Here is a 27817-nt window from a genome sequence, read left to right as displayed (position 1 = left end):
AATGAATTTTGAAAATGGCTGTAGTTCCCCTTTAAGTTCCTCTTTAAGTTCATCAGGTTTTCTTTAGTTTAGTCAGAGCTCCAACACATTGATTCAAGACACTATCGCCATCTAGTGGACACAGTCTAACTGCACAACTACATCCTCTCTTTTACCCTCCTCTTTCCTCTTTCTCCTCTCCATTTTCATCCTTCCATTCATCAAATCCTCTCTCCATTTTCCTTTTATCTCGTTTATACTTTCCTGATCAGTGGTAAAAAAAATAACTCAAGAACTGTACTTAAAGTTGCAGTGGGTAGAACTGAAGCAAATATGATTAAAAAAAGTTATTTTTATAAAATGGTCACTATATACAGACAGTAGTGCTTGAGACAGGTAATTTGGAAAAAAAACACGTGCCTCTGTGTCCTCTGGTGCTCCTAATGGCATCTGCAAGATTTCACAGACCAGAGGAAAACAGCCAATCAGAGCCGAGCTGGAGCCTGTCGTCTCTGAGCAGCTGTCAATCACTCACAAACTCCGATCAAACGGTCAAACTAGGCAGCGCTGATCAAATATGAATCAATATTCTGTTACTGTAATGTCTATTTCTCACCTCAAATGTTTGACGTTGACTGAACAGCCAATAGGAACGCTCTCTCTCTGAAATGACCTCTGATTGGTCAAAGTCTCCCGCCATGGGCTAGATTTTTTAAAGCCTGAAAACAGAGCCATGAGGAGGTGTAGAAGTTTAGTTTTCTCTCAGAACACTTAAATTACAATATGCTGAAAGATTATTATGGAATTTTTACCCAATGATGCCAAAAACATTCTGCCTATTGCAGGTTTAAGTACATTTTGCTGATAATAATTAAATACTTTTACTTCAGTAAGGTTTTGAATGCAGGCCTTTTACGTTTAGTGTAATATTTTCAGTGTGGTATTAGTACTTTTACTTCAAGGCTCCTGATGCCTCGTTCCCTTCTGTACCTCCTCTCCTTCCATTTTATTTCCTCTTCAACCTTTTTTTCTATCTTCAGTTGTTTCATTAATGTTTGTCACGCTGCTGTGGCTGTTTCAGCTCCTTCCCTGAGCCACATTTTTCTGTTTCGCTGTTTAATTGCCGTGTATTTCTCCGATGTTGTGTTACTTCTTTATAAAGTCAAGAATCTTCTTTTGCCGCTGCTTAAATGCGGGTGATTTCTATATCTATGTCATGTTGTATACAGTATACTTGGAGTCAGGCTGAATGAGAACCTGAGGAGTTCAGTGGGTTCAACAGCTGCCGTCAAAATAAGTTCCCTGAATCCTCACTGAGCTTTACAATATTTATGCTGTGTCAGGATGCATTTAGTCCTGGCAGCACTGCAAAAAAGCACTCAGGAAGATTTTGTGTTAACACTGTGGTACAAATACATTACTTCTCATTATTACTCTTTACTTGTAATTCTTCTGTCCAACAAGGTTTGACTTATTATTATTTTTACTATCACTCACTTTTTATTTTCTACTCAAGATGGAAATATACTCATTTGTTTTACATAAAACATGACTGCTGTATAATCAACAGAGGACATATTAAACATGGTGTTGTAAATGACAATCATTTTTCATCCTGAGGATGATCTGAGAGAAATATCTCTAGTATTAAAATAATTTCACTATTAGGTTCAAATTGACATCATCTCACAGCATGAAAGTAAAAAATAGAAGCAGAGCGGTGGATAAAAATGGAGCGTGTATCTTTGTCATCGGCGTGCTGCACAGCATCCTCTATTATCTAACAACCTGCCTGTTACATAAAAGCAGAGAAGAAGAACTGCAGAGAGAAGAGGAGGAGTAGGAGGAGGAGGTCGTCTATATTAAGGTTAGACTGATATCAGGGTCGATACTGACCATTCATTCATACTCTGACAGGATAATGTGATATGATGCTATATCTACATTTACTACAGAACTGGTTAATATTGCACTGGCTGTCTGCATGTATCAGCAATTTTTGACAGGGACATTTTGCATTTTTGACAGGGACATTTTGCATTTTTGACAGGGACATTTTGCATTTTTGACAGGGACATTTCAGCATTTTTGACGGGGACATTTTGCATTTTTGACAGGGACATTTCAGCATTTTTGACGGGGAGATCTTGCATTTTTGACAGGGAAATTTCAGCATTTTTTGACAGGGACATTTCAGCATTTTTGACGGGGACATTTTGCATTTTTGTCAGGGATATTTCATAATTTTTGACGGGGACATTTCATCATTTTTGACGGGGAGATCTTGCATTTTTGACAGGGACATTTTGCATTTTTGACAGGGACATTTCAGCATTTTTGACGGGGACATTTTGCATTTTTGACAGGGACATTTCAGCGTTTTTGAAAGACATTTTAGCATTCTGACAAGGACATTTCAGCATTTTTGACAGGGACATTTTGCATTTTTGACAGTGACATTTTGCACTAAATTTAATTTGAATGGTGTTGTTGCAATCAGAGGATTCACTGTCAGAGTTTATTTCTGCCACAAAACACATTCATTTATATCCACTAGTATCTGTCTGATACTGGCCATTAAAAACCAGTATCAGTCGAGGCCGCCTTTATGATGCTGCTGTGACACAATGTGTGCGTGTGTGTGTGGTGGGTGGGACCACAGATCCCAGTTTATCTCTCTCTCCTTCCAGATCCATCTCTCCACCTTCCTCTCCTCTCTGCAGCATCCCTCCTCCTGCTCAACCAATTGCCTGCTGGGGAGTGTTATCACGTGACTAACAGCCACCAATAGCGCTCCACCAGGCACCGGCAAAAAGAGGGGCGGTGTCTCTCCTCCTCCTCTCTGTGAGTCAGACTTGTGTCTGGAGGAGAGTCGATGGATGTGAAGGATCCGTCTAGCGAGCTGAGACACGTTTCTTCTTCTTCACCCGCAGATCAGAGTCTGCTGCTCCATCTTTAACCCCCTCTTCCTCCATCCCTCTCCTGGGGAACACAAGGGGGATGAATGGGGAGGCGATGGAGGGAAACCCGGCGCAGGAGCAGCAGCATGCCGGTAACGGCTCCCACCTCCCTCCCCCTCCCACCATCACGCCGGCCATCCCTCCCTACGTGAAGCTGGGTCTGACCATCGCCTACACCATCTTCTACTCGCTGCTCTTTGCCTTCGTCTACGCCCAGCTCTGGCTGGTGCTGCGATACCGACACAAGCGCTTCAGCTACCAGACGGCCTTCCTGTTCCTGTGTCTGCTGTGGGCCGCCCTGCGTGCCCTCCTCTTCTCCTTCTACTTCAGAGACTGTGTGACCGCCAACGCACTCGGACCATTCGCCTTCTGGCTGCTCTACTGCTTCCCCGTCTGCCTACAGTTCTTCACGCTCAGCCTCATGAACCTCTACTGCGCACAGGTGAGGGGGAACACTGCTGCTGGTACTGGTACTGGTGACACTAGCAGCATAAAGTCTGGTCCACGAAGCAGCATCTCCAGTGCTTTAACTCCTCTCCTTGCTGCAGTGACATAGAAATGTACTCCAGTGTGTGTCAGTACACCGTGACATCGCAGCTGGGTGTGGTTACAGGTGCAACACAGCACACCTCTGACCACACCCATCAGTAATGCAGCAGTCTTGAAACTTTCAACCAGAGAGGGCAGTGTAACACTGTTTTTCAGCCTGGTGTTAAGTTACACCTCAAACTTTTAAACCCAGCTGGATCTATCAGTGTGTCCACCTACTGTATATGAACTCAAGCTGTAGCAAAGTATTGATCAACCCCCACAAAACTTGAAGTGATAGTTCGGGTGTTTTGAAGTGGGGTTGTATGAGGTACTTATCAATAGTGTATTACATACAGTAGATGACGGTCGGCACGCCCCCAGTTTGGAGAAACAGACAGGAAGTACCAGCACGGGAGCAAAGCAATGTGCTGCTGTGGATGGGGGGCCGCAGGAAAATGTATGTTAGACACCTAAAAGAAAGGCTTAATTAAAAAAATCAATATCAGTTCAAGTGTACGCTATATTTAGAATATTTTTACCGCTTTACCTTGCCATCAGACAGCCCTTTCTGACGGGGAACTGAAACCGTTGTAACCATCTATGCTCTCGCCAAAGCCAAGTAACTTTACCCACAATAACACAAAGAAACTAGCAAGACACAAAGAGACAAGCAACTCCCGTGTTCTGCAAGGTAAATTACTGTTTTTCTCAATGGAGGCAGCAAGACATATTTGAACCATCTAAAAGAAAGGCCCACCTAAAAAAATCTGTATCAGTTCAAGTATATTTAGAATATTTCCGCAAGTTTACCTTGCCGTGAGACAGCTAAACAATCCTTCCAACGGGGAACTGAAGCCGTTATCTACGCTCTCGCCAAAGCAACCAGGCTGCATTGAACGCACTCCAACAGTACAATTGATGTGTGACCCACTCTACCACCTGAGCTACCTGCAGTCATTCAGACAATTTGAGGGTCTTTGTTTTGGGTTGAATGGCAACTAACATGAGAAGATGCAACGTCAACCATCCCATCGTTAGATGAATCGTATCACATTGGACTTACTACAGTTTTTTGGGGTGTGATCAGTGTAGCAGCTGCCTCTCCTCTTCATCCATTCACCCATTCATCTACAGCAGCTGGCGGTTTCAGAAATAGACCAGAAAATAAAGACAGAATAGAAATGAGCCTCTTTAGCTTCTCAACACTTGTTCCTGAGAACTGAGATGACGCAGGTTATTTTTTCAACCAAACACCAGTGTCTTATTTCCTTAATGAGGGCACCTTCAGTCAGAGAGGAGGGATAATCGATGAAATGAGCTACAGACTGTTGGCTCTGAGGCAAAGCGGTGGAGGAAGTATTCAGATCCTTTACTGCTGTAAAAGTACTAATACCACACTGTAAAATACTCTGTTACAAGTTGAAGTCCTGCATTGAAAATGTTACTTCAGTGAAAGTATGTAAGTATTATCAGGAAAATGTACTTAAAGTGTTAAAAGTATAACATATCCCCTATGACTGTTCTTCTGTTCTACTATTCTATATATTCTATAATTAAATTATTATTACTGAAGCATTAATATAAAAGCAGGATTTTACTGTTGTAGTTGGTTGAGGTGGAGATCGTTTTGAACTATTAACTAATGATTATTTCCATTATGGATTAATCTGCTGATTATTTTCTCAATTAATCGATTAATTGTTTTGGTTGTAAAAATAGTGAAAATAGTGAGAAATGCCGTCACAATGACCCAGAGTCCAAAGTGACACCTTCACAACGTTTGTTTAGTCCAACCAACATTCTCACTAAAACATTAACATTATTACTAATACATTAACATTATTTACATAATTAAAAGGAAAATCAGCAAATCTTCCCATATGAGAAGCTAGAACTGTTTTACATGAAAAATGACCTAAAGTTACAGTTGGTAACTGTAATAAAAATAACTTTTATGTCATATTTGCTCAAACTGCCACTATATCCTGACAGTAGTGCATGAGACAGATAATGTGTGAAAAAATATCATGTTCCTCTGTGTCCTCCTAGTGCTCCTAATGGCATTTACAAGTTACAAGTAGAAGATTCCACCATCCCCGAAGAAAAACAACCAATCAGAACCGAGTCGCTGTCAAACTAGTCAGCGCTGATCAATTATGAATTAATATTCTGTTACTGTAATGCCTATTTCTCTCCTTAAATGTTTTCAGAATCATCTTGTAGTGCACTGTTGCAGCTGTAAAATGAGAAAGCTTGCTCTGGCCGGTAGGCAGTGTTTGGTTGTGGCTCGACTATTTTCAACATGGCAGCCGGGTCGCAAACTTTCTAAAAGAACCAGTTAGTACGAAATGTTGTCCGAGCACAGAAATCAAAACTGTTTATAGTTGTTCAGCCACACTTCAAGGCGGTGTGAAAAGCAGATTTGTGGGACAGTTGTAGCCTGTTGAAGAGGACCTATTATGCTCATTCTCAGGTTAATACTTGTATTTTGGGTTTCCACTAGAACATGTTTACATGCTTTAATGTTGAAAAAACACTTTATTTTTCTCATACCGGCTGTGCTGCACCTCTTTTCACTCTCACTCTGTTTGAGCTCCTGCCCCTCCGGAAAAGCCCAGTCTGCTCTGATTGGTCAGCTGAACCACTCTGTGGTGATTGGTCAACCGAACCAAACTCTTTGGACTCCGTTCTAGCTTTGTTTGAGTGCGTGCCAAACTAGTTATGCAAATGTGTTACTTGGTGACGTCATCACGCTATAGAAGAAAAGGCAAGGCATTTCAGGCAGGTCAGGAGCAGTGTTTCTGTGGGGGAGAGTAACTCCCTTTGGCATGGACTTTGGGCTTTGTAACTTTGCAGACCTTTTACATGCACAAAAAACGATATAACACACTAAAGGAAAGAGACAAAGCACAAAAGCATAATAGGTCCTCTTTAACATCCTGCTGGTTGATAGAAAAAAATTGTTATATTAAGACTGAATGCCATAAGTTTATTTTCCTTTCATTCATTCAGCCTGATATCGTGTCTATATTCACAGATTTGTTGTCGAGGGTATTTTGTTTTGCCCAGCAGTGAGTGATGGTCATTGTTGTGAAAGAATCCCAGACAGGGCGATGCAGCACCGCGACGCGAAGGGGATTCTTTCACAACAATGACCCGCTAGCTGTACATTATCCCGCTTATTACTTATTACTTAACAAAATCAATATTTTGACACAAAAATCGGTTTGTCAGAGTCCGACATCAGAGATGCGCCCATAGCAACGGTATGCTATACATAGCAACGGTCTGTTATAAAGAAATACAGACCACAGAACACTGTGATTGACCAATCAGAATTGAGTATTCAACACAGCCGTGTAATACTTATGAATATTATATTCTATTTCAGCCAATAGATCCCCCTAAATGTTACACACTGGTCCTTTAAGAGTTGTGTCTGTAAACCCACTTACAAAAAACTACAACTACTTTTCATGAATGAAGCTATGAGTAAGATGACGTCCTCATTTTTAGTCACACCTACAGAGCTGTAATTTGTCGATTGTTTCTCCAACTGAAACTGCTGTCGAGTGGCACAACACCAGATCTATCTGAATCACTGAACAACCCATGACGGTGAAGACTCAGACTCAAGTCTGCAGCCAGTCTACAGAAAAACATCCTGCTGTAAATGTGTAATCAGTCTTTTATTTTTCCCCCTCACAGGTTTACTTTAAGGCGAAGTCCAAGTTCACACCTGCACTGCTGAAGTACAGGTAACCTCTTCAATCAACTCATTCTGACTCAATAACTCAAGTTCATCTGTTTCCACAATGAAACTCCCAAACCTCATTGTGTATTCATGAATCACACCGAACATGAAAGTTAAACTGTATTTTCTGTTTTAGATCTGCCTCCATGTTTAAAATGCAGTTAAAGGTATAAGATGTGACATTTCTGCATTAAAATGTCTAAAAACGACTAAACCTACTTATATATTTTGTTGAGTTTTGTAGTTACCTTCATTTTAACGCAACTAATTTCTTTAATACTAATTTCATTAACACAACTTGCAATTTTTAGGTTCTAGCTGGCTCAGTTTTAAATCTAGAGTGAAGATACTGACATAATATGAAACTAGAAAACCTAAGGAATCAATTGGTGGGCTTGAGTTTGCCATTTTATGATTTGAGCATATTTTTTATGCTAAATGCAGTACCTCTGAGGGTTTCTGGACAATATTTGTCATTGTTTTGTGTTGTTAATTGATTTCCAATAATAAATATATACATAAGTTTGCATAAAGCAGCATATTTGCCCACTTCCATGTTGATAAGAGTATTAAATACTTGACAAATCTCCCTTTAAGGTACATTTTGAAAAGAAAAAAAAGTGTGATTGCAATTAATCGCAATTAACTATGGACAATCATGCGAATAATCGCGATTTAATATTTTAATCAATTGACAGACCTAGTTACTAAACCTAACAACCTAATGAAATGCGAAAAGCTTAAAATGCTTCCTCATGACATGCGTAATATCCTTGTAATGTCGTGTTAGTCACCTTCCCGTGAGACCGGGTTGGCCGAACAGCATCGGAGTAACACTGATTTTTATCGTGAAACTGCTTTATTCAGTGTTTTTACTGGTTTTAATCATCGGCTCCATTTCTTTTGGAGAGGAGGAGACCTAGTAATAAAAACCTCCTGAACGATGAACACTGAAGGAATCCGAACCGGGAGAAACTGACTGCAATGACGACAATGGTGCTGAAGACAACTCCCATGATCCCACGCTACTTCACAACATCACCAAACTCCGTCTTTTGTTATTACTTTGAGTGAGAGACCTTTGAGTGAGAGAAATTACACATTGTCTTACCCTGTCTCTCCTCCCCAGACTTCCTCTGTACCTGCTCTTCTTGGGCGTCAGTCTTCTCTTCCTGGTGGTTAATCTGGTCTGTGCCCTGCTGGTCAAAATGACCGCCGCTGACGTCAAGACCATCGTCCTGGTGAGGGTCACCATCAACGACAGCCTGTTCGTCCTCTGTGCCGTCTCGCTGTCCGTCTGCCTCTACAAGGTCGCCAAGATGTCGCTGGCCAACATCTACCTGGAGTCAAAGGTAAAGTCACAGGTTTCTCTGGAGACAAAACAATCTTAATTTAAGGTCCACTTACTAACTTATTTGAGCTTTCAACCTCATTTCATGGTCTTTATCAGCGTCACTGACATGGGACACATTAGTGAAAGTCCCTGATATTTCCTTCCAGGATATATGAATATCATTACATCACGCAGCACAGACATGAAATTAAAAACCTGGATTAAAATTAATGATACCTGTGTGTGCAGGGGACGTCGGTGTGTCAGGTGACTCTGATTGGCATCATGGTGGTGCTGCTGTACGCATCGCGGGCATGCTACAACCTGGTGGTGCTCGCCCTCACCAACATCGAGACCATCAACTCCTTTGACTATGACTGGTACAACGTCTCAGACCAGGTGAGGTTGTCCACAGGTGTTCACTGGTCCTTTAACATGATTTCAATCTGAAGACAGCATCCTGGTTGAAACAGAAGTCAGGAGTTTAAAGAGCGTATTGAATTGCCCTGTTGCTGAATTGTGCTCTACAAATAAAGCTTCCTTGCCTAAAAATGTAAATATGTGTCTCCAGGCGGACCTGAGGTCGTCGCTAGGAGACGCCGGTTACATCGTGTTCGGGGTGATTCTGTTCGTCTGGGAGCTGCTGCCCACCTCTCTGGTCGTCTTCTTCTTCAGGGTCCGCCGGCCGCCTCAGGAACGGGTCAGTCCTCAGGTGTCCTCTGACCTCTGCAACACTTAACACCTGGTTGTTTATTTAGACGCAGCGTGGCTCTACTGATGACAATCAAGGGTTTACCCGCTAAACGGTGTGTGTAGTTGTCAAGGTAACGGCTGTAAAACGGTGATACGCACATTCCACTTTCTACATTCTTCACAATAAAAGTCCTTTATTTTCGCTGCTTTTACTTCTCCACTTAGTAGTAGACTTGTTTTTTTTACACAGCATCGTAAAGTCGGAGATAAAACTTGAATTTCCTATAAATTATTCACAAGAAAACTCCCCCGTTATTTTGTTATTTTTAAAGCTTTTATTATGAAGGAGCACAATCAGGAAATGTTTGGTTTGTCATCTTCACCAACTTTTTTTTTTTTTATTGAACAAATTAAAATTTACAAACAACATGGCTCATAGATCATTGCATTAGAGTAAAAGGACAAGGTGCATACAGAACAAGAACAGATAAAATATGTAAAATTATACATTCATCAGCAACTTAACACAACTCCTGTACAGCTGAAAGCAAAATAGAGCTTATATATATATACTGTATATCTGAAAGTACAAACAGGGACGCACTACAGACATTCATGGTCCCCAGAGGATGAACACTAATGACTTCGGTGACTGTTCCTCTAACGCCATCATGAGATTCACATTTAGTTTTTTAGTGAAATATCTCAGGAACTCTTGGATCGATTAGCACACAATGTGGTTAATGTTCCCCAGACGATGAAGACTATGATCCAGACTTTTCCTTTTTCATCACTGATTAGTGACGTTGCTCATAATGTCTACATGACTCCACTGTAAAAAAAAAATAAAAATTAAACTTTTAAAGTCCTGCATTTAAAGGGACTGTTTGTAACTTCTTACACGCATAAATCAATCCGGGTCGGTGTCCCATGCGCGCTCGCGTGTGGCTACGCTGTTCAGCCTCAGACTCCAACACAAACTACATGGAAGCACCAAAAAAGCAAAGTTATATCTAGTGAAGCCCGTCTTAAAAAACAGTGTTGGCCGCTGTCGGAGTCAGAGGCCGCAGTCGGAGGACGCGGGGGAGACCGTAGCTTTGGTCTCCAGGGCCGGAGTCTCTGCTGTACTCTGCTCCTTTGCTCCTCTGCCTGCTTTCCTTCACTCACACACCGCGCTCATTCTCACTATCTCACTCCACACTTCACTCCTCCGCAGTGAGAAACGTTATCGTCCCCGTCCAAAACTCCGGTGTCTCCCCTGTTCCCTCCGGCCGCGGTCGGGAGGCTGAAGCAGGAAAAGCCAACACTAGGATCAGCATTGATTCATGGAGAGACCTTCGTCTGGTCAGCTAACATTCCTGCCAAGCAGCTGAAATATAGAGTGATATTGTGGTTTTAGCTGATGTGTGTCGCCTCACTGTTTTGCACACGGCGAGCGCGAGCAACAGGACGCTGACTTTTGTTGACTTAACGGCCACAGGTGTCGCTGTTACAACCAATTTATTATTCTTACAAACAGTCCCTTTAAGAGTCAGTATGCCACCTGATTGGTCACTATCATCTCATGATGACATTTTCACAGCTGATGTTATATGATGGATTTTGTCAGCAGAGCCTCTCTGTGTATTCACAATGAATCTGTCTCCACAGAGCACTGCTGGGATACCAAACCACGTTCTCTCCTCCAGAGGATATTTCTTTGACAACCCTCGTCGGTACGACAGTGACGATGACCTGGCGTGGAGCATTCCTCCCCAGAATGCATCAGCGAGGTACAAACACCATCACTGATGTCACAATGTCCCTGTTGTAGTGGTATTTCTGAATTCAAGTTCGTTAAAGCAGCTGTAATCAATATTTTTATGTCTATTTTATTCTATTTGTTATTATTTTTAATGAACATGAGAGTGGTATTTATCTTTTATTTTGTAAAATAGTTTTAGGGATGTTGTTCGGTAAAATTATTATTATTATTATTATTATAATAATAATAATAATAATAATAAACATAATTAAAACCGACAATGAAATAATATCTAACAATAAATAATAATGATATTTAACAATAAATAATAATAATATTGAACAATAATGACTAACAGTTTGTCATCTCTCTGACAGTCTTTCCTCCGACTGCTACGACTGGGGCAGCCGCCACAGCAGCTTCACTGTGCACACCAACAGCGACGAACAGCGCCTGACCGCCGCCGCCGCCGGAGAGCTCCACCCTTACCCATAATCCTTCTCTTAACTGTACAGCATCACTCTGCACTTTGGCACCGATCAGTTATTGTGTTTCTTATCATCACTGATGTAGAAGTTTGTAAAGTCACGGTAGAGAATTTTGAGAAAACACCAGAATGTTCAGCAGGGCTCCTACACGGAGTCGTATTCAGGTTGTCACCAGATGTTAATACTGCAGTGCCCCCTCAGGCCGCTTCAATACACAACAATAATAGATCCAGCAAAGTTCAAAAATACTAGGATGTCCTACTGCATCCGGTCGCATTATGCATAATCCCCTGCACAGCGGATATATGAGCAAGAGGGTCAAAGTTCACGGCACAATGTTATGGGGAAGTAGTATGTCCCAATTGAATGCATACTGCAAATGCAAAGTACAGCTAAGGCTGTTGTGAATGTCATTAGTACTGCCGGTATTTGGTCATAAACCAAAGTTGACCTGCTGGTGGTGCTAGATGAAAAATCAGAGGATCACCAAAGTTATTACAGTTCATCCTGAGGGGACCATGAATGTCTGAAACTGACATTTTTATCAATCCATCAAGTAGATGTCGATATATTTCACTGGATAATTGAAAGCTTTGACTTCTCCGATTCATCCTGAGGGGACCATGAATGTCTGAAACAAACTTCATCACAGCTCATCCAATATTTGTTGAGATATTTCACTTAAAAACACAAATGTGAATCTCATGGTGGCACTATAGGAAAAGCTACCAAAATCATTAGGACACCCTCTGGGAACCATGAATGTACACAATTTTGTGCCAATAGGTCTAGTTAGTAGATGTTGAAATCTTTCACTGGGTAAGTGAAAACTTTGACCCACTGGTGTCAGAAGATCATCAAAGTCATTGGAGTTCATCCTCTGGGGAACATGAATATCTATGAATGGAGCACAAAATTTAACCACAATCCATCCAATGGCGGGATGCTTTGATACAGGCTGGTCTCATACACCGTTCGTAGCTATAGAGTGCTGCAGGGATGATGTATTTACTGTATGTAGGCCAACCAGGAAGTTAGCATCGCAATGGGCAATGGGATTTTTCCATTGGGTTTTGGATTATTGCAGAAAATAAGCTCTGTGGCAAACGTTTTGTTCAGCAAGATAATCTTCACAATTGAACACCACTTTATGATTTTTGAAGTGTAAAGGCAATCACCAGAGGTAAAAAGCTAACATTAGGCTGCAAGCGAACTACACCACGGTCACATGAGTGCGAGTATACACAACGAAGCTGTAAAGGAGGACGAGTCGGCGTGAAGGACGTTTAGTAGTCTCATTTAGCCACTTGTTATCAACCACCTTTTTAAAGACATTTAAAAGCTTAAAAATGTACGAGTGGGGTATTTACTGACGTATTTTATATCATAGAACAAAACATTAAAACCTCTTCATCTTGTGTTAACCAAAGACCTTATTTCAGGCATCTAACTAAAAACCAATTTACCTCCAGGCGAGGGAAGTACTAAAATGCTAACTGGCTCTGAATTTTAGGACTCATTCCTGCAGCACATACCTACAAAAAGTAATGAACTGTAATTCGTATATATATCCCACAAAATCAATTCGGATGTAATCCACGTAATCATGAACCAGGAAGTAAAAAGAGCGACAAACACCATGTAGGGAGGACCTTCGCCCAGGAGAACGGTGTTTGTACCTCGTGTGAAACCACAAGTCAACGTTGATTTATTTGCCAATTCCGTAGGTATTTTAACCCAATCCACGATCTTTTCCTAAACCTAACTAAGTAGTTTTGTTGCCTAAACCTAACCAAGTTGTTTCCTGTGAAGATGGAATTTTATTTCGAAAAAAGTATGCATGTAACAAACGACACATGTTGCTGGACGCACAAAAATGAGGAACAACTTTTCGTAAGATATCATACGAACCGTTGTATAATAATACGTTGATTGATATGTTGGTAGCATGACCGGAAAGCCAGAATGGAGCACTGAGATGCAACACGCCCAAAATCAGAGAGGAAAATAAAAACGTACTGACATTATCATTATCATAAAACATTCAACTCATCGGGTGTTTTTCATCGCCACGTTTGATCACAAGTGATCCAGACTAACTCTGTGTCGGAGCCCTGCTTCAGAGAGACTCCATGTTTTATAGACCCACAGTATGTAGACGATGTTGTGATGAATGTTTTAGAGAATGTTTCTTGATCATTTCGGGAATTTTTAAGATTTATCACGGCTGTTTGATCAGTTATTCGAGGCATTTATGTAAACCAGCAACCACACAGATATCAGAGACTGGAGAGGCAATCTGACAGGTTAATAAAGGTTCATTAAGTCTAGTTTTTAATATTAAACTCCAACAGCTTGTACATTTTGAATTCTATCAAATATGGAGGCCGACAAACAATTAAATTTCCTGTCCTGAATAATCCTTGAAAAACTCCTCGAATCATTATTTGAGGTTCTTGACTGTAAAGAGACAAAACCTTCAAAGTAAAACTAAATACATCATAACACACACACATGCACTGTTTGATGATTCATAATCAATATCCTGTAAATATCAATAATCAGACAGCTGAACACGTCTGTGTTGTTTTGATGTTTACCTCAAAATATCCACGTATTAACAAGGTATTTAATGTTGGGTTTTAATTTGATTTCTTTTTAAATAAATAAAAAGAATATTTGAGATTCCAAAACTGTCAATATGTTGAAATCAGAAGATTTAACCCATCATTACATTTTTGTCAATATGAGCTTTGTTTTGCAGTGTTCACATTTCTGTAACAATGTTCAGAAAAAAAAAGTCTATATTTCTAACAGACGCAGGTTTTGTAAGATATTTGTACAGAGTCTCACTGAGATTGTGTGTTTTGTTGTTGAGCATTTTTTGGTGTTTGTGTGTTTGTGACGTGTGTCGACACAAAAAGTAACACTTAAATAAAATTGTCATTACAACAAACATGCGATAATTTCATAATTTCTTGATCAGTTCATCAACATGGCAATGGCTGAGCCGGTGCCTCGCAGATAACGGTGCTAACTGGAGGGAGGGTGCTACCCTTCCACAACGACACCGTCGATCGGAACGGCGTTATCCGCTGTAACTGCCGTATCAGAGCAGTGCAGCGCGGCGGCCGTGAGCTAGACAGTGGGGCACGCTCACATGCACAAACATTCACTAAAAGCACGCACGGCCGGCCCGGCTATGTCAACAAAGCATGGAGAAGCTCTGATTACAACACACACAGAGGGAGAGTGACTTCATTCTCTGCTCAGGTAGACATTACTCCTCTATATCTTTACATAGACAATAGTTGTTTCCAGTATTCAGTGTTAGTCTTCTGATCAAAACTTGTGTGTGTTGTTGAGTAACAAATGTGTCGAATGTAGTTTCTTCCTCATAAAACATTTGTAACGTTGATTTTTAAAATATTACAAATCCTACATTGTTTACATTTGTGTTTACTAGCGTGCAGTCTTCTTCTTTACTGCCTTTGTTGGTGCATTCTGCATTTTTTAGCACATTACCACCAACAACTGTCAATCAGTGGAATAGAGTCAAACCAATGACAAGTTGTGAATCACACTGCGCATGTGTGTGTCCCCGTGCATTAACAACGCGCTGAGCATAAAGGCCGTCATGCGTGCTCGTAGCTCGCGCACCATCTATGGAGGCGCAGACCACGATGTCTCGAGAATAAACAAGGCTTAAAGGGGGACAATGATTGAAAAAGTTAAATGTGTGAAGACATTATAGTTACATTTTGAGTATTTTTCTGGATCCGTCAGAAACCTGCTAAAGATTTGAACCAAAAACCAAACAGAGTTCATTGATGTCCAGAAATATTTATTCCTCTTTTCAAATAAATATACTCAACAGGTACACACATCAACATGGTGCAACTATATATATTCATAGAGATCTGAAAGCAAAAGAAAGAAAACTTCAACCTGTGCTGCCTTTTAGAAACTGTACAGATTTGGATTCAAACATGAAGAGCGTGAAGGTCTGAAGCAAGTTAGTATTTTCTTTTTTTATGTCTTTTTCCAAAATTTTGTTTTAAGGCTGACGAGTGGACAGTACGGGGACGTCCAGCTGCTGGAGGGCATGCAAGGCTCAGAGGAAGGCATGCACACATCTGTCACACACACTCTGACACACACACACAGACACGCACACACACAGAGTTTGTGCATCATATCATTTCTATCTCACATACAAAGAAACAAAGAAAATAGAAGACTTTAAATACTTATAACCTGTCCTAATTATTTATAACTGATAACTTATGGAAGCAAAGAAAATGCAGTAAACATTTAAAATTGTATAAGCAACTAAATACCTACTTGTGAAATGTAATGTTCTACTCTGAAAATCATCTTTCTGACAATTTTAAATTAACCTGTTTGAGTCTTAAATTTTGTAATTTAATAAAAAAGATTTATTCATGAATTCACAAAATCGTGGATTATATGACAGAACACAAAAGGAAAGAGGTCACTTCCATCCAGGCATTTCATTTTAACAACATTAATACTCCCGATCCCAAAAAAAGCCTGCAATATATGGCGTTAAAGCACGGGATAGGGCCAAGCAGGAGCTGGAATTTTACTTTTAATATTACTCTTTATATTGTAATTTTACTTTTTTCTTTTATTTAAATTATATTTTTTTCAAGTTTTAAACAATTAAATATAAAGGTGATACATCAGCCTAATCCTCATTTAAACTGCGTGACCAGAAAAAAGATAGTAAAAGTAAAAGATAAATACTTCATGGGCATCACAAACAAATAAAAATACATTAAATAAATGTAGGCAACTTAAAACTCTTTGGTCCACATGCTTTTACTGCTGAGCAAAACAAACTATTTAGACTGGAACTAGCCTGTCCACCTGCTGACGCCACGGTTGTCTTTATATACTTTATTAACAGACACCAAAGCTACGACCACCACAGCTGAAGAGTTACGACAAAGATAAAGAGCCACTAAATGCAGACTATTTCTATTTATATATATAATATCTATAATTCACAATGCTTCAACTTGTTTCTTGAAATACAAAGACGTTAATCTTTCACCGCAAAACATTTAACCTGTAAGTGGTTACACTGATTGTTTTACGGTCTGTTATTTCTTTATAACAGACCGTTGCTAGGTATAACAGACCGTTGCTATGGGCGCAGTTCTGATGTAGGACTCTGGAGGACCATTTTTGTGTCAAATTATTGATTTCTTAAGTAAGTAGCCGTGTAATAAGCAGTATAATGCACAGCTAGCGGGTCATTGTTGTGAAATAAACCAGATGCAAGACCCCTCCGCTTCGCGTCAGGTGCCACATCGCCCTGTTGGGGTTTATTTCACAACAACGACCAGCTCGCTGTACATTATCCCTTACATAGTAAACTTCGATCATTTATAGATTTACTGTTCCATAGGGAGATATTAAGTCAGAAAATGTTTTGTTTTTTGACTGACAGGTGTCTCAGCCAGTCATATTCAGCTGTGGTTGTTGCAGCTTCACCCATCCTTCACAAACCTACAGGTGACGCCACAAACATGGTGTACAGTCTGATGATGTCACCAAAAGACAGACGCGCTCTGCGTTTTTGGCTTGTTTGATGTTGCTTACTGATCATAATTATTTTATGTGATGTTATTCTGTGTTGTTTCAAGATATTACTCTCTCAAGATTAAACACATTGTTAAAGTATAAGTCTGGTGATATTCTATATTTTTCACCACTTCCTAAGAAAAGACTCAAACCAACAGTGAATGTACTCATTAAAAACACACCAATGAGCCTCTCTGTGTGAAGTTCCTTCATCACCGTGAACACACACACTGACTCAATCCCACATACACCGTCCTGCTGCCACAAATACTCAAGAGAGCACCACATGCGGATTAATCCGCCGCTGGAAATAGTCCCCAACAAATGCAACACTTATTCTCAAGAGAACTTAATAACTCCTACTTTTCCTATTTAAACAAATCTGTCTTGATTAAAGTCGTGCTTTAAGACAACACGGCGGAAGCAAAAATAAATGCCGGAGAAAACTAGGCAGCACTTTTGCAAAATACACAGCAGCAACTAGACAGACAGAAAACATGACACATTCACCCAAACAGGATTATTAGTTATCGCAAAAGAGCAAAAATCTGCTACTGTATCAAGGTTAGCTATGGAATCAAGTCATAGTCCATCATCTCATAGCTGCAACTGTTGATGATACGCACACACACACACACTCACACACCACCAGTGTTCCAACTTCCCACACTATTCAGCTAAAAATGGATAATATCTTTTGCTTCGTCCATTTTATGAAATAATAATAATCAGAAATATCACAAGGCTTCTTAAAGGTGTGGGTCTGCTTTAATCTATTTAATAAAATGTTCACAGATGAGCTACTTGTTAAAGTGTTGGAATAACTTATTAGCGCAGAAAGCTGACGTCACATTTCGGTGGTCTTTGCACTCACACAGACACGTTATTATCGTCCACTAGCCACTGAGGCTGATAGATCTGCAACTGATAGATCTGCTAGACGTGTGAAGCCAGATGGGAAACGGTTGCAGGCTTTTTGGTTCTGAAGCAACGTTTCTCGCCTGCACCCATTTTGAAGTGCAATGCGCCTCCTGTGGGTTACATGACATGATGTGGCAGGGCTGTAGTAAAGACCAACTTGATTGAGTCCGAGTCAAGACCAAGACAGAGTCCAGAGCAAATCAAGTCCTGTTCAAAACCATGATGGGCAATAGCGTCTCTCCAATATTAATATAGTGATTAAAGGTGCTAAATGAGAGATTGGGAGCATTTCTGTTCCCTCCGCACGGCTCTCAACATAGCAATGGCTGAGCTGGCAGCTCGTAGCTAACGGTGCAAACAGCGCTAACAGTGTAAAAAACAGAAACAGAGCTGACAGAGATAACAGTGTTAACCTAAGGGGGAACCGGAGGGTTTGTGTTATGCTTCAACGATGGCATCGCCAGTCGGGACGGCGTTATCAGCTGTAACCGCTGTTTGAGAGCGGTGCAGAGCGGCGTCCGTGAGCTAGCCAGTGGGGCACGCTCACATGCATGAACATGCACTAAAAGTATGTGCAGCCGGCCCGGCTACGTCAACAAAGCGAGGAGAAGCTCAGATTACAACACATACAGAGGGAGAGCAACTTTATTCTCTGCTCAGGTAGACATTACTCCTCTATATCGCTACATAGACAATAGTTATTTGCTGCTATATTAATGCTCTGGATATCATAAAGAGCACGTTAAGGAGGATGGACAGAAATCTATAAACAATATTGATCTATCTTCTAACATCAAACTAATCATTGCATAGAATTTAAGTTTGAGGACCATTACAGGTTTCTACAGGTTTATGTTAACTGAAATCCCTTAAATTCTTTGTTGTATGACTAAATATCCTTTTAATACGTTGTTATTGGAAAGTGAAAGTATTTCTGCTGGCTTGTGAAAGGCTGCTTTCCATCTCGGCCACCAGTGGTAGGCTATAGTGTGCAGTTACTTGATTTGAGTTACATTAGTAGAACAACCAAACCTTGGATTAAAAAAGTATTTGCCCAGCTCATTAATATCTGGCACAAGCGCATGTCTCTTTAAACCGCAACAGAGACCAGTTAAAGCGTTCCTGCGTAACCGTGCAGACACAGTTTGGATAACAGTTCATTTCGGTTAATGCAGGCAAAACGCTCAGTAGATAACAGACTAGGACCTACTTGACTAGTTCTCAATAGCCGAGACCAAGACCATTCAGAGTCCAACATGAACGTACATGAAACCTGCCTTGGCGGAGGTTTGCGTTCTCAGTTATCAGTTTTTTAAACTCACAAATATTGATCAACCTTGTTATTGGCATAAAAAAAAAATCCAGTATTGTCCAGTATACTGTTTGTTTTACATTTTCAGAAAAGCAGCAGAGGAAACTGGATTTTGGACACAGTCTGCTGGACAGTTTACGTGACTGTCATGACCACATTGTGCAAAAACAAACCAGTTAATTTGATTTATATCCAGCGAACAACTGCAGGGTTTTACCGTGAAGGCTTCCTGCCTCACCAGAATAAAAGAACTCTTCTGGTAGCATGAAAATACATTTGAGAATTTTCATCAAATATAATATCGGCTTCAGGGAAAACAAGCAATGGTGCTATATATTTAATGACAATTGACAAATCACATCGTACGTTCACGTTGCAGTAAATAATCTGAGCCGGATCTTGGGAAAATATAAAACCTTGAGTTGGTTTTAACGAGTTGAGAAAGGTTGAGACAAACAGGAGACGATGTGAGAGGAAAACCTCAGATATTAAGCTGAAGTTAGTTTAAGGTTGGTTATTGAACAGCTCGACGGGACAGAATTAATTTAAAGAAGAGCTCTGCCTCATCTCATCACTGAAATCCACATAAGGAAACCCTGTGTAGACATTTCACACATGAAGAGTCTACACAGCGTTGCGTAGTCTGAAGACGCCTTCAAAGTGACACAGGTCTACAATGAATGTCCGGCTACCTGTCACATTGACTGACACACTTCTTATCAGCTGTGTCAAAAATCCACCAACTTGTGGCTAGTGGAAACTCCTCACATACGTCTGCACACACACACACACACACACACACACACATACACACCTTCTAGCACACCTTCTAGCGAGCTGACATAAATTAGGCCTGAGATGGTAAACACGAGCAGATTGGTCCAGATCCTCAGGCTGTGAGCAACAAACTTGTCTAAAAACAACAAGAGGAGGTGAGAGAGGAGAAAAAAAAAAAAAAAAAAAAAACAGGCAGCAGCGTCCTGACAGTTCAGACGCTCTTTAATCTGAACAAACCGCGTCCTCTCTCAGGACAAAGTATTTCTACATCCTTACAGAAGAGCCGTAAAGGTCTCACTCAGGTTCACCTGACTGTAAAATCCAACAGGATGTGATGTCAGCATAGGGCGGGGTCAGCAAGAAAGAGAAATGAGCGGAGAACTGATTCAAGTTTTCACCCCCGACTGCTCCATATCAAACTCAGTCGCTTTCTGTTGGACACAGTTTCTTCTGTGTCCCGGATTCATGAGTCCGTCTGGTCACCGTTTGGTCTGTCTCGTCACTTCCTTCAGGTTTTGTCGAACGTCACAAACAACCTGCTGATTTAACAGGTCAACATCTCAAAAGAGACCAAAAATATATTGAAATTAAATGGTTCGTCAGCTGGCCGACACGTTTTACAGCAGAGAAAAAAAAGACGTTAGGTAAAGTTGTCAGAACCTGGAGACTTTTATGACGTAGGCGAGAGGAGGCAGAAGAGTTAACATTCATGATCTACCGGAGGGGGAGGAAGAGGAGGAAGAGGAGGAGGTACAGAAGGGAAAGAAGAGAGAGATTAATGGGAGAAGAGAGAGTGTTTGTGGGGGTGTTCACTGCTGAGCCTGATGTCCATGAAAAAGGCTTTCTCCTGGGCAAGGAATAGACTATTGCAGTTCTCTGGGGGCTGGCACCGCCTACTGGCCAGGTGAGACATCACCTTCTGTTACCTGTTGTCCTTCAACAGCAGGCGGAAACTGTGGAGCTGATGTATACTGGTGGACAACCTAAGAGAGACAAAGAGAGAGAGAGAGAGAGAGACAAAGAGAGAGAGAGAGAGAGAGAGAGAGAGAGAGAGAGAGAGAGAGGTGGTGTGAGAGAGAGAGAGAGAGAGAGGTGGTGTGAGAGAGAGAGAGAGAGAGAGAGAGAGAGAGAGAGAGAGAGAGAGAGAGAGAGAGAGAGAGAGGTGGTGAGAGAAAAGTGAGAAAGTGATGGCTGGTCAATAGAGGGCGCCACCAGCCACAAAGTTAATCTCTCAGCAGAGTATTACTCATTTCCCTGAAAGGGATAGTTTGGGTGTTTTAAAGTGAGGTTGTATGAGGTACTTATCCATAGTCAGTGTATAACCTACAGTAGATGGCGGTCGATACGCCCCCAGTTTGGAAAAACAGACAGGAAATACCAGCACGGAAGCAAAGCAATGTACTGCTGTGGACGGGGGCAGCAGCAAAATGTATTCTAGCCAACTAAAAAAAAAGTGATATCCGCTTAACTGTATGCTATATTTAGAATATTTTCTCCGCTTTACCTTGCCGTCAGACAGCCTTTTCCAACAGGGAACTGAAGCCGTTATCTATGCTCACTTAAAGGGACTGTTTGTAACTTTTTAAGCGTATAAATGTAGCGGGTCGGCACACATGCACTTTCGCATATGCGCGCTCGCGTGTGGCCGGAGCCTCGTCTCCGCTGCCTGATCTCCTTCACTCAGACAGCGCGCGCGTATTCGCTGTCTCGCTCCACCTCTAGACGTGAACGCGCGCTCACTGCACACTGCAGAAGAGTTAGTTTAGCTCTGAGAATATCTAGTGAATGTAGAGTGGACGTTTGTGCAGAAATAAATGCTGCAGCTCCTCCAGACCAACAGAGGTTTTTCGTGTCTTGTGAGGTGACGGGGCTTCTCAACGAGTTACGTTATCGTCTCATTACCGACCGGGTGCGGTCGGGAGGCGATAACGTAACTCGTTGAGGAGACCCGCTGCTGAAGCCTGCGCTGAGCAGGAAAAGCCAACACTAGGATCAGCATTGATTCATGGAGAGACCTTCGTCTGGTCAGCTAACATTACTGCCAAGCAGCTGAAATATAGAGTGATATTGTGGTTTTAGCTGACGTGTGTCGCCTCACTGTTTTGAGCGATGCTCGTTCATGTCTATGTAGAGCGAGCAAGCGCGAGCTCGACGCTGACTTTCGTTGATTTCAAGGACACAGGTGTCGCTGTTAAGCAGCATTTCTGAATCTTACAAATAGTCCCTTTAAAGTTACCAGACTCCATTGACAAAAATAGTAGTTTTACCTTGCAGAACACAGAAGTTACTGGTCTACCGTTTATTTGCTATTGTGAGATTTTGGTAAATCCAAACTAACCCTTTAAAATACCAATGTCACACAATAACACAAACTAACTAACCGATCGATGCAGCAGTAGTGGCTTTCAGAGAGCATAGATAACAGGTTCAGTTCCCCATCGGAAAGGGCTGTCTGACGGCAAGATAAAGAAGTGAAAATAATCTAAAAAAAGCATACACTTGGTGGGCCTTAAAATAACTTTTGCTGCTCACCCCATCCACAGCAGTACATTGCTTTGTTCCCGGGCTGGTTCTCCTGTCTGTTAGGGGTGTAATAAAATATCGATACACATGTGTATCGCGATATTATGTTTTGCGATACTTCATTGATTCTCCAAAACACGGTATCCACTTTTAAATAACCTCTTAAAAATCAGACTCATGTCTATCACGGCTCGTTTCAGCAGCTGTTACTGGGCTCCAGAGAGCAGCGAACGTACCTGCCGAAGCCGTTCAGTAAGGCCACGATCTCCTGTCGAGTCAGCTGGAAACCTTTAGATGGGCTGTGTTCAGGAAGATTCTGGATCTCCTTCTCAGAGAAGAGGATCTTTAGAGCTGTACCCAGCCCCTGAGTCTGCACACAACACACACCAGAAGGAAAACTGTAAGAAAGCTCTGGTAGTTTTATGCAGAAGAGCCTTAAACTTGCATTCTCCCTAACAGCCAGCAGGGGGCGAATCCTCTGGTTGCAAAAAGAAGTCTGATTGTATAGAAGTCTATGAGAAAATGACCCTACTTCTCACTTGATTTATTACCTCAGTAAACATTGTAAACATGAGTTTATGGTCTCAATCGCTAGTTTCAAGTCTTCTTCAATACAGCATGATGTTCATTTAGTAGATTATGGTCCCATTTAGAATTAAATAGACCATAAAGCAGGGGATGCTTTAGGGCGTGACTACCTTGTGATTGACAGGTCGCTACCACGGTGATGTCCAGTCTGGGAGTTGTCCGTGTTTACGTCTTACAACTTGAACCCTTTCACAGTGTGTTTTCAGTTCATGAAAGTTAATTATAACCTTTTGGTTGTCTAAAAATGTCTTATTCAGCGTTCGGTTGTACTTAGCTCCACCCTCTCGAGTCACTTCTGGTTGCCAAAAACCAAGATGGTGACGGCCAAAATGCGGAACCCGAGGCTTCAAAACCGTTGTCCACAAACCAATGTGGTGACGTCACCGTGACTTTTATCTGTGAAAGCAAAAACACACACCGATGTCTAAATCCTCAGAGCAGAGACACAGTGAGGTGGACTCACCTGCAGTTTTCCCCACAGTCGACATTTACTGCAGCCGACGCAGTCCATGATCCTGGAGATGTTTTTAAAATGGAGCCGGAATTCCTCCTGAAGGATGAAAGAGACGAGACGAGCATGTTCAGAGTTTCTGTTAGTCAAGCAGCGTACATTTATGATGTGGCAGAAACTGGGACGATAAGACGGAAAACAGAGTTAAACCGTGGGCCAGAGATTTGCTGAAAGTGTGTAAGGGCGAAGAACATTATGATAGAAGTATATGATGTCCATCCCCATGCTTACTTATGTCTCATAAGTTGTTGCAGCAATTTTTGGGTTAATACCATTTATTACACCGATTTGGTGCTAAATTTAACTATTTTTTAACACTCGAGAATTAATAGAAATGATCAATAATCACTCCAAAATACCACATTAAGACACCAAGACCTTGAGGAACACCATAGAAAAATCCTCAAGGTCACCACAGGTCATTTTATACAGTTAGGACAAATTTAGAAAATGATGGTCTCACTACAATGAAATGGCTACTATAGGGACTAACATCATCACACATGAATACAATTGGGCTCATTGGATTCACAAGAGTCTCATTTTTACAGTGATACCCAATTTATGTAATTCAAGACTGTTTAAGGACCCTAGTATGCAGAAATATTCAAATATACCATTTTAGAATAGGCGAAAATATCACATTTATACTGCATGCAAAAAACTGCATGTGATTATCATAAAGTGGGCGTGTCTGTAAAGGGGACGCACACACAGGGTTGCACAAACACACAAATATGTTTCTGGCTTCACTGCTAATTAAAAAGAGAGCAAACAAACGTCAGAATAAAAAGCCATCTGCTCCGTTTGAAACCACAAAGGCAAACAATGTTGGACATCACACACAGAAAGCGTCTCTCTCCGTGTTGGGTGATGAGTCACTGGTAAAGATTTTAGTTTCACCTTTAATATTTTGGCTTCAATTTTGTGTCCGGCGAACATGGACTTCTCATCAAAGTGCATTGGGAAAGTTCTGGAAGACAAAAGGAGCTGTTAGTCTTATAATAACTACTGAGCTTATGATTCTGAGACATTACTGTGTTTAAATGCAAAGTAACAGGCTTTGATCACTCCTCCCTTTCCAAGACTGCAGTAACATGAGCCGCCGAGTGCAAAACCACCACCTCGCTCAGAGGCCATCCTTACCATAATAACACAACTTTAGGAGCAACGGAAGTAACATCACCGCAGTTTCACAAGCATGTTGGAGTTCTTACTTGATCTCTTTGAAGACCTGCAGCAGCAAGTCCTTGGTGGCTTCGTCCTCCTTCCTGTTCCCAGTGTACAGGTTGATGAACGCTCGTTCGAAGTACGGAGCCACCTTGGAGAGTGCCCGCAGCTCGATCAGGTACAGGAAGTAGAGGTTCTTCAGCCGCCGTGTGCCCTCGCCCTTCGTCTCTGCCGTGTCGAAGCGCTGACGAAACTCCTGAGCGTTTGGACCCCACACGGACCGACCCCAACCCTCTGAGGAATCAAACACACAACACCAACAGTTTACTACACAATACAACACGCATTGTTTTGTTTTAGGGATTTAATAACTAACACTGACTACGGTTACATGCACACTAATATTCCACTATTATTCTGAATATGACAATATTGTGAATTTGATACGCGTCATGTAAACAGCATATTCCCTTTGGATATTCTGAATTAGACCTTATTGCAATTGGAACATTTTCCGATTAAGACATGTTTGATATGCTGATATTATTCTGGTTTTAGGAGCAATCTGTGGAAATGTATACAGCGCTTCGAGACTAAATTAGTTTTGGTGTCACAGGTGAGAAATTAAAGAAAAACAAAACAACTGTTCTGAGATCAGATCATCATACCGTCCAGCAGGTACTCAGCACACAGGTGGATGTTGATGCTGCTGTGGAGGCCCGAGATGAGTCGGTAGAAAACTCTCTTCTCTAAACACAAACCTGAAGACACAGAGAGAGAAAGTAGAGGACATGTTTTATTGAACCAAGTCAACTAACTAAAGATTCCAATAGACTGTACTTCCAAAGAAGTTCTATTCAAAGGTTCAGTCCACTCAAATTAATAAAAATGCATTTTCTTTCTTCCCTCCTGTGATCATCTCTTCATACAGAGGCTTTTATTAGTCCATATTTTGAGAAATCTGTCGCCTCCACCTCATTACAGTGGAGGTGAATGGCATTTCATTTAAATGCATCTGCATGTCAAACACCAGGAGGATTGAGTGATGAAATGCTTTTTTGCAATTTGTATGAGTTCATTTCAGAATCCCTGTTTGTCATGATGCTGTACGCCACTGTGCTCTCAATTGTTTATTTCTAAACCCTGCACATTTCTATCAGGTCACTGAGCTTCTTTTATCAGGACTCAAAATCTGAAGCATTACAGCTGATGTCTGGATCTTTTGCAGCGGCAACCAGGACTTTGAAACAGCCTTGAACTAAACCTGTGGTGTCAGGAACTAGAAAGTGGAAGGTACATTTGCAGATTTAAGATTTGGGGCAGGTCAAAGGGATTTGAGCATATTTTTTATGCTAAATGCAGTACATGTGAGGGTTTCTGGACAATATTTGTTATTGTTTTGTGTTGTTAATTGATTTAATTTACATAAAGCAGCATATTTGCCCACTCCCATGTTATTAAAAATATTAAATACTTGACAAATCTCCCTTTAAGTTACATTTTGAACAGATAAAAATGTGATTAATTATCGATTAATCTATAGACAATCATGCGACAAATCGCGATTGTATGTTTTAATCGACTGACAGCCCTTACTGAAACACACAGTCTCACGTCTCTCGGTGTGGTCTAATTTATCCGCGGATGAATTTGCTTTAGACAGACATCATTTTAATCCGACTGTACAACAGATGATTGACAGCTCTGTCTGAAAGCTTTTTGGCCTCTTTGTACCCAACAAACTCTGATGATGATCAGCAGAAAACAGAGAGGAGATAAGAGACACGAAACATGACTGATATTTTTCATCAGACGTGTTCGAGCACACGTTGTAGTTTCATTTACACGGGAGAAACAATAATGGGAAGCTAAACTCAAAGTGTCTGGAGTTGTTTTTGAATGTACAGAGACGAATGACAAACTAAGGTTTTACTTCAGGGTTCATCTTACATCACCCGAGAGATGCAACTTGTTTTCTAGGTCGAGAGCTGCCAGGAAGCGAAGGTTTAAAAAGGAAGTATAAAGTTGTTTGATGATATGTCACAGGGTATATCCTTTGAAAAGAAAAAGATAAAAATATGAGGAAGTACTCACCTTCGAGCCATGTGTAGAAACCCTCTCCTGAAACGCGAGCGACATAAAAAACCTCATCAGCTTTTTTTTTTTTTTTTTTACAACACAACTAAAAAATACATTCACGTGAAGACAGCGAAGTTTTACTCACCATCGTCGTCTCCTGAACACAGAGAGACAAAGAGAGAGAAAACAAAGCTCTGTTAGATCTGTTCTAATAATAAACACAAACACCTCTGTAACATTGGACAGAAACAGATAAACATACTCAGGAAAAGATACAGCAATTTCTAAATCTAGTTTTAGCTGTTAGGGATTAAAAAAAAGGACAAATCAGAAAATGTAAATGATTCATTAGAGATGTTTATTCTAATCAGGGGCAGATTAAAATACAATATCATCCGTATAGCATAGAAAGGTTTGTCATTAGTCTTGGGCGTAGGGCTGTACCGAATAGTTTGAAGCTTCATTCATAATGTTGACATTCAAATTCTAAATCTTTTTTTTTTTTTTGCATGTCTAGTCATTCTGTTTAAACCCGGTATTTCTGCAAAATTGCACATTAAGATCAGGCTATTATTATTAGTATTATACCATTTCTACTACAAATAGTATAATACAAATAATATTATACTATTTGTAGAATTAGATTCCAGTGGTGGCTGCGTAGGATTGTTTCCGACTCCTGTGATCCAAAAATGTCCAATAACTCCAGAGTGTTATAAAGTCAACAAGTCAAAATGTATTGAAAAAAGATAGATGTAACAGAACATGTATTTTTATCTAATGAAATAGTCTGCTTTAATCTATATTTGTTGGCGTTTAGCCTTTCAAAAACATCCTTTTC

At 40.9% G+C, this 27817-nt stretch overlaps 2 protein-coding genes and 1 long non-coding RNA gene across 6 annotated transcripts in view; 1 reads left to right on the top strand and 2 right to left on the bottom strand.

The window, feature by feature from the left end:
• The first annotated feature begins 2574 nt into the window (after positions 1-2574).
• On the top strand, positions 2575-11519 carry gpr137bb (G protein-coupled receptor 137Bb). The gene is made up of 7 exons (XM_074629847.1): positions 2575-3381; positions 7179-7228; positions 8354-8576; positions 8807-8956; positions 9129-9257; positions 10901-11022; positions 11372-11519. Exons 1-7 carry the CDS (start codon positions 2980-2982, stop codon positions 11487-11489), a joined length of 1194 nt encoding a protein of 397 aa, XP_074485948.1. The 5' UTR covers positions 2575-2979; the 3' UTR covers positions 11490-11519.
• LOC141764547 (uncharacterized) lies at positions 7013-10385 on the bottom strand. The gene is made up of 3 exons (XR_012593276.1): positions 9209-10385; positions 8795-9017; positions 7013-8564 (listed from the first exon to the last, which is right to left on the bottom strand). It is a non-coding gene; the product is annotated as an uncharacterized LOC141764547 (long non-coding RNA).
• Positions 11520-15309: 3790 nt separating the features above from the next.
• ero1b (endoplasmic reticulum oxidoreductase 1 beta) overlaps positions 15310-27817 on the bottom strand; it is a 31048-nt gene continuing 18540 nt past the window's right edge. For 3 of the 4 annotated variants that reach the window (XM_074629841.1, XM_074629839.1, XM_074629842.1), the window contains 10 exons: positions 27122-27133; positions 26992-27018; positions 25566-25658; positions 24945-25191; positions 24631-24700; positions 23680-23766; positions 22865-22998; positions 20361-21088; positions 18488-20323; positions 15310-18354 (listed from right to left, as the gene is read on the bottom strand). In XM_074629841.1, the coding sequence (XP_074485942.1) occupies positions 21028-21088; positions 22865-22998; positions 23680-23766; positions 24631-24700; positions 24945-25191; positions 25566-25658; positions 26992-27018; positions 27122-27133 (731 nt within the window). In that variant the 3' untranslated portion in view covers positions 15310-18354; positions 18488-20323; positions 20361-21027. Of the gene's footprint in view, positions 18355-18487; positions 20324-20360; positions 21089-22864; positions 22999-23023; positions 23613-23679; positions 23767-24630; positions 24701-24944; positions 25192-25565; positions 25659-26991; positions 27019-27121; positions 27134-27817 lie in introns of those variants that run through there. The other variant, XM_074629840.1, reaches the window with a different exon arrangement.

This window comes from Sebastes fasciatus, chromosome 3 (assembly GCF_043250625.1).
Source record: "Sebastes fasciatus isolate fSebFas1 chromosome 3, fSebFas1.pri, whole genome shotgun sequence".
NCBI classification, from domain to species: Eukaryota; Metazoa; Chordata; class Actinopteri; order Perciformes; family Sebastidae; genus Sebastes; species Sebastes fasciatus.
Note: the sequence above shows the minus strand (reverse complement) of the source record. Positions and strands in the feature narration are given on the sequence as shown.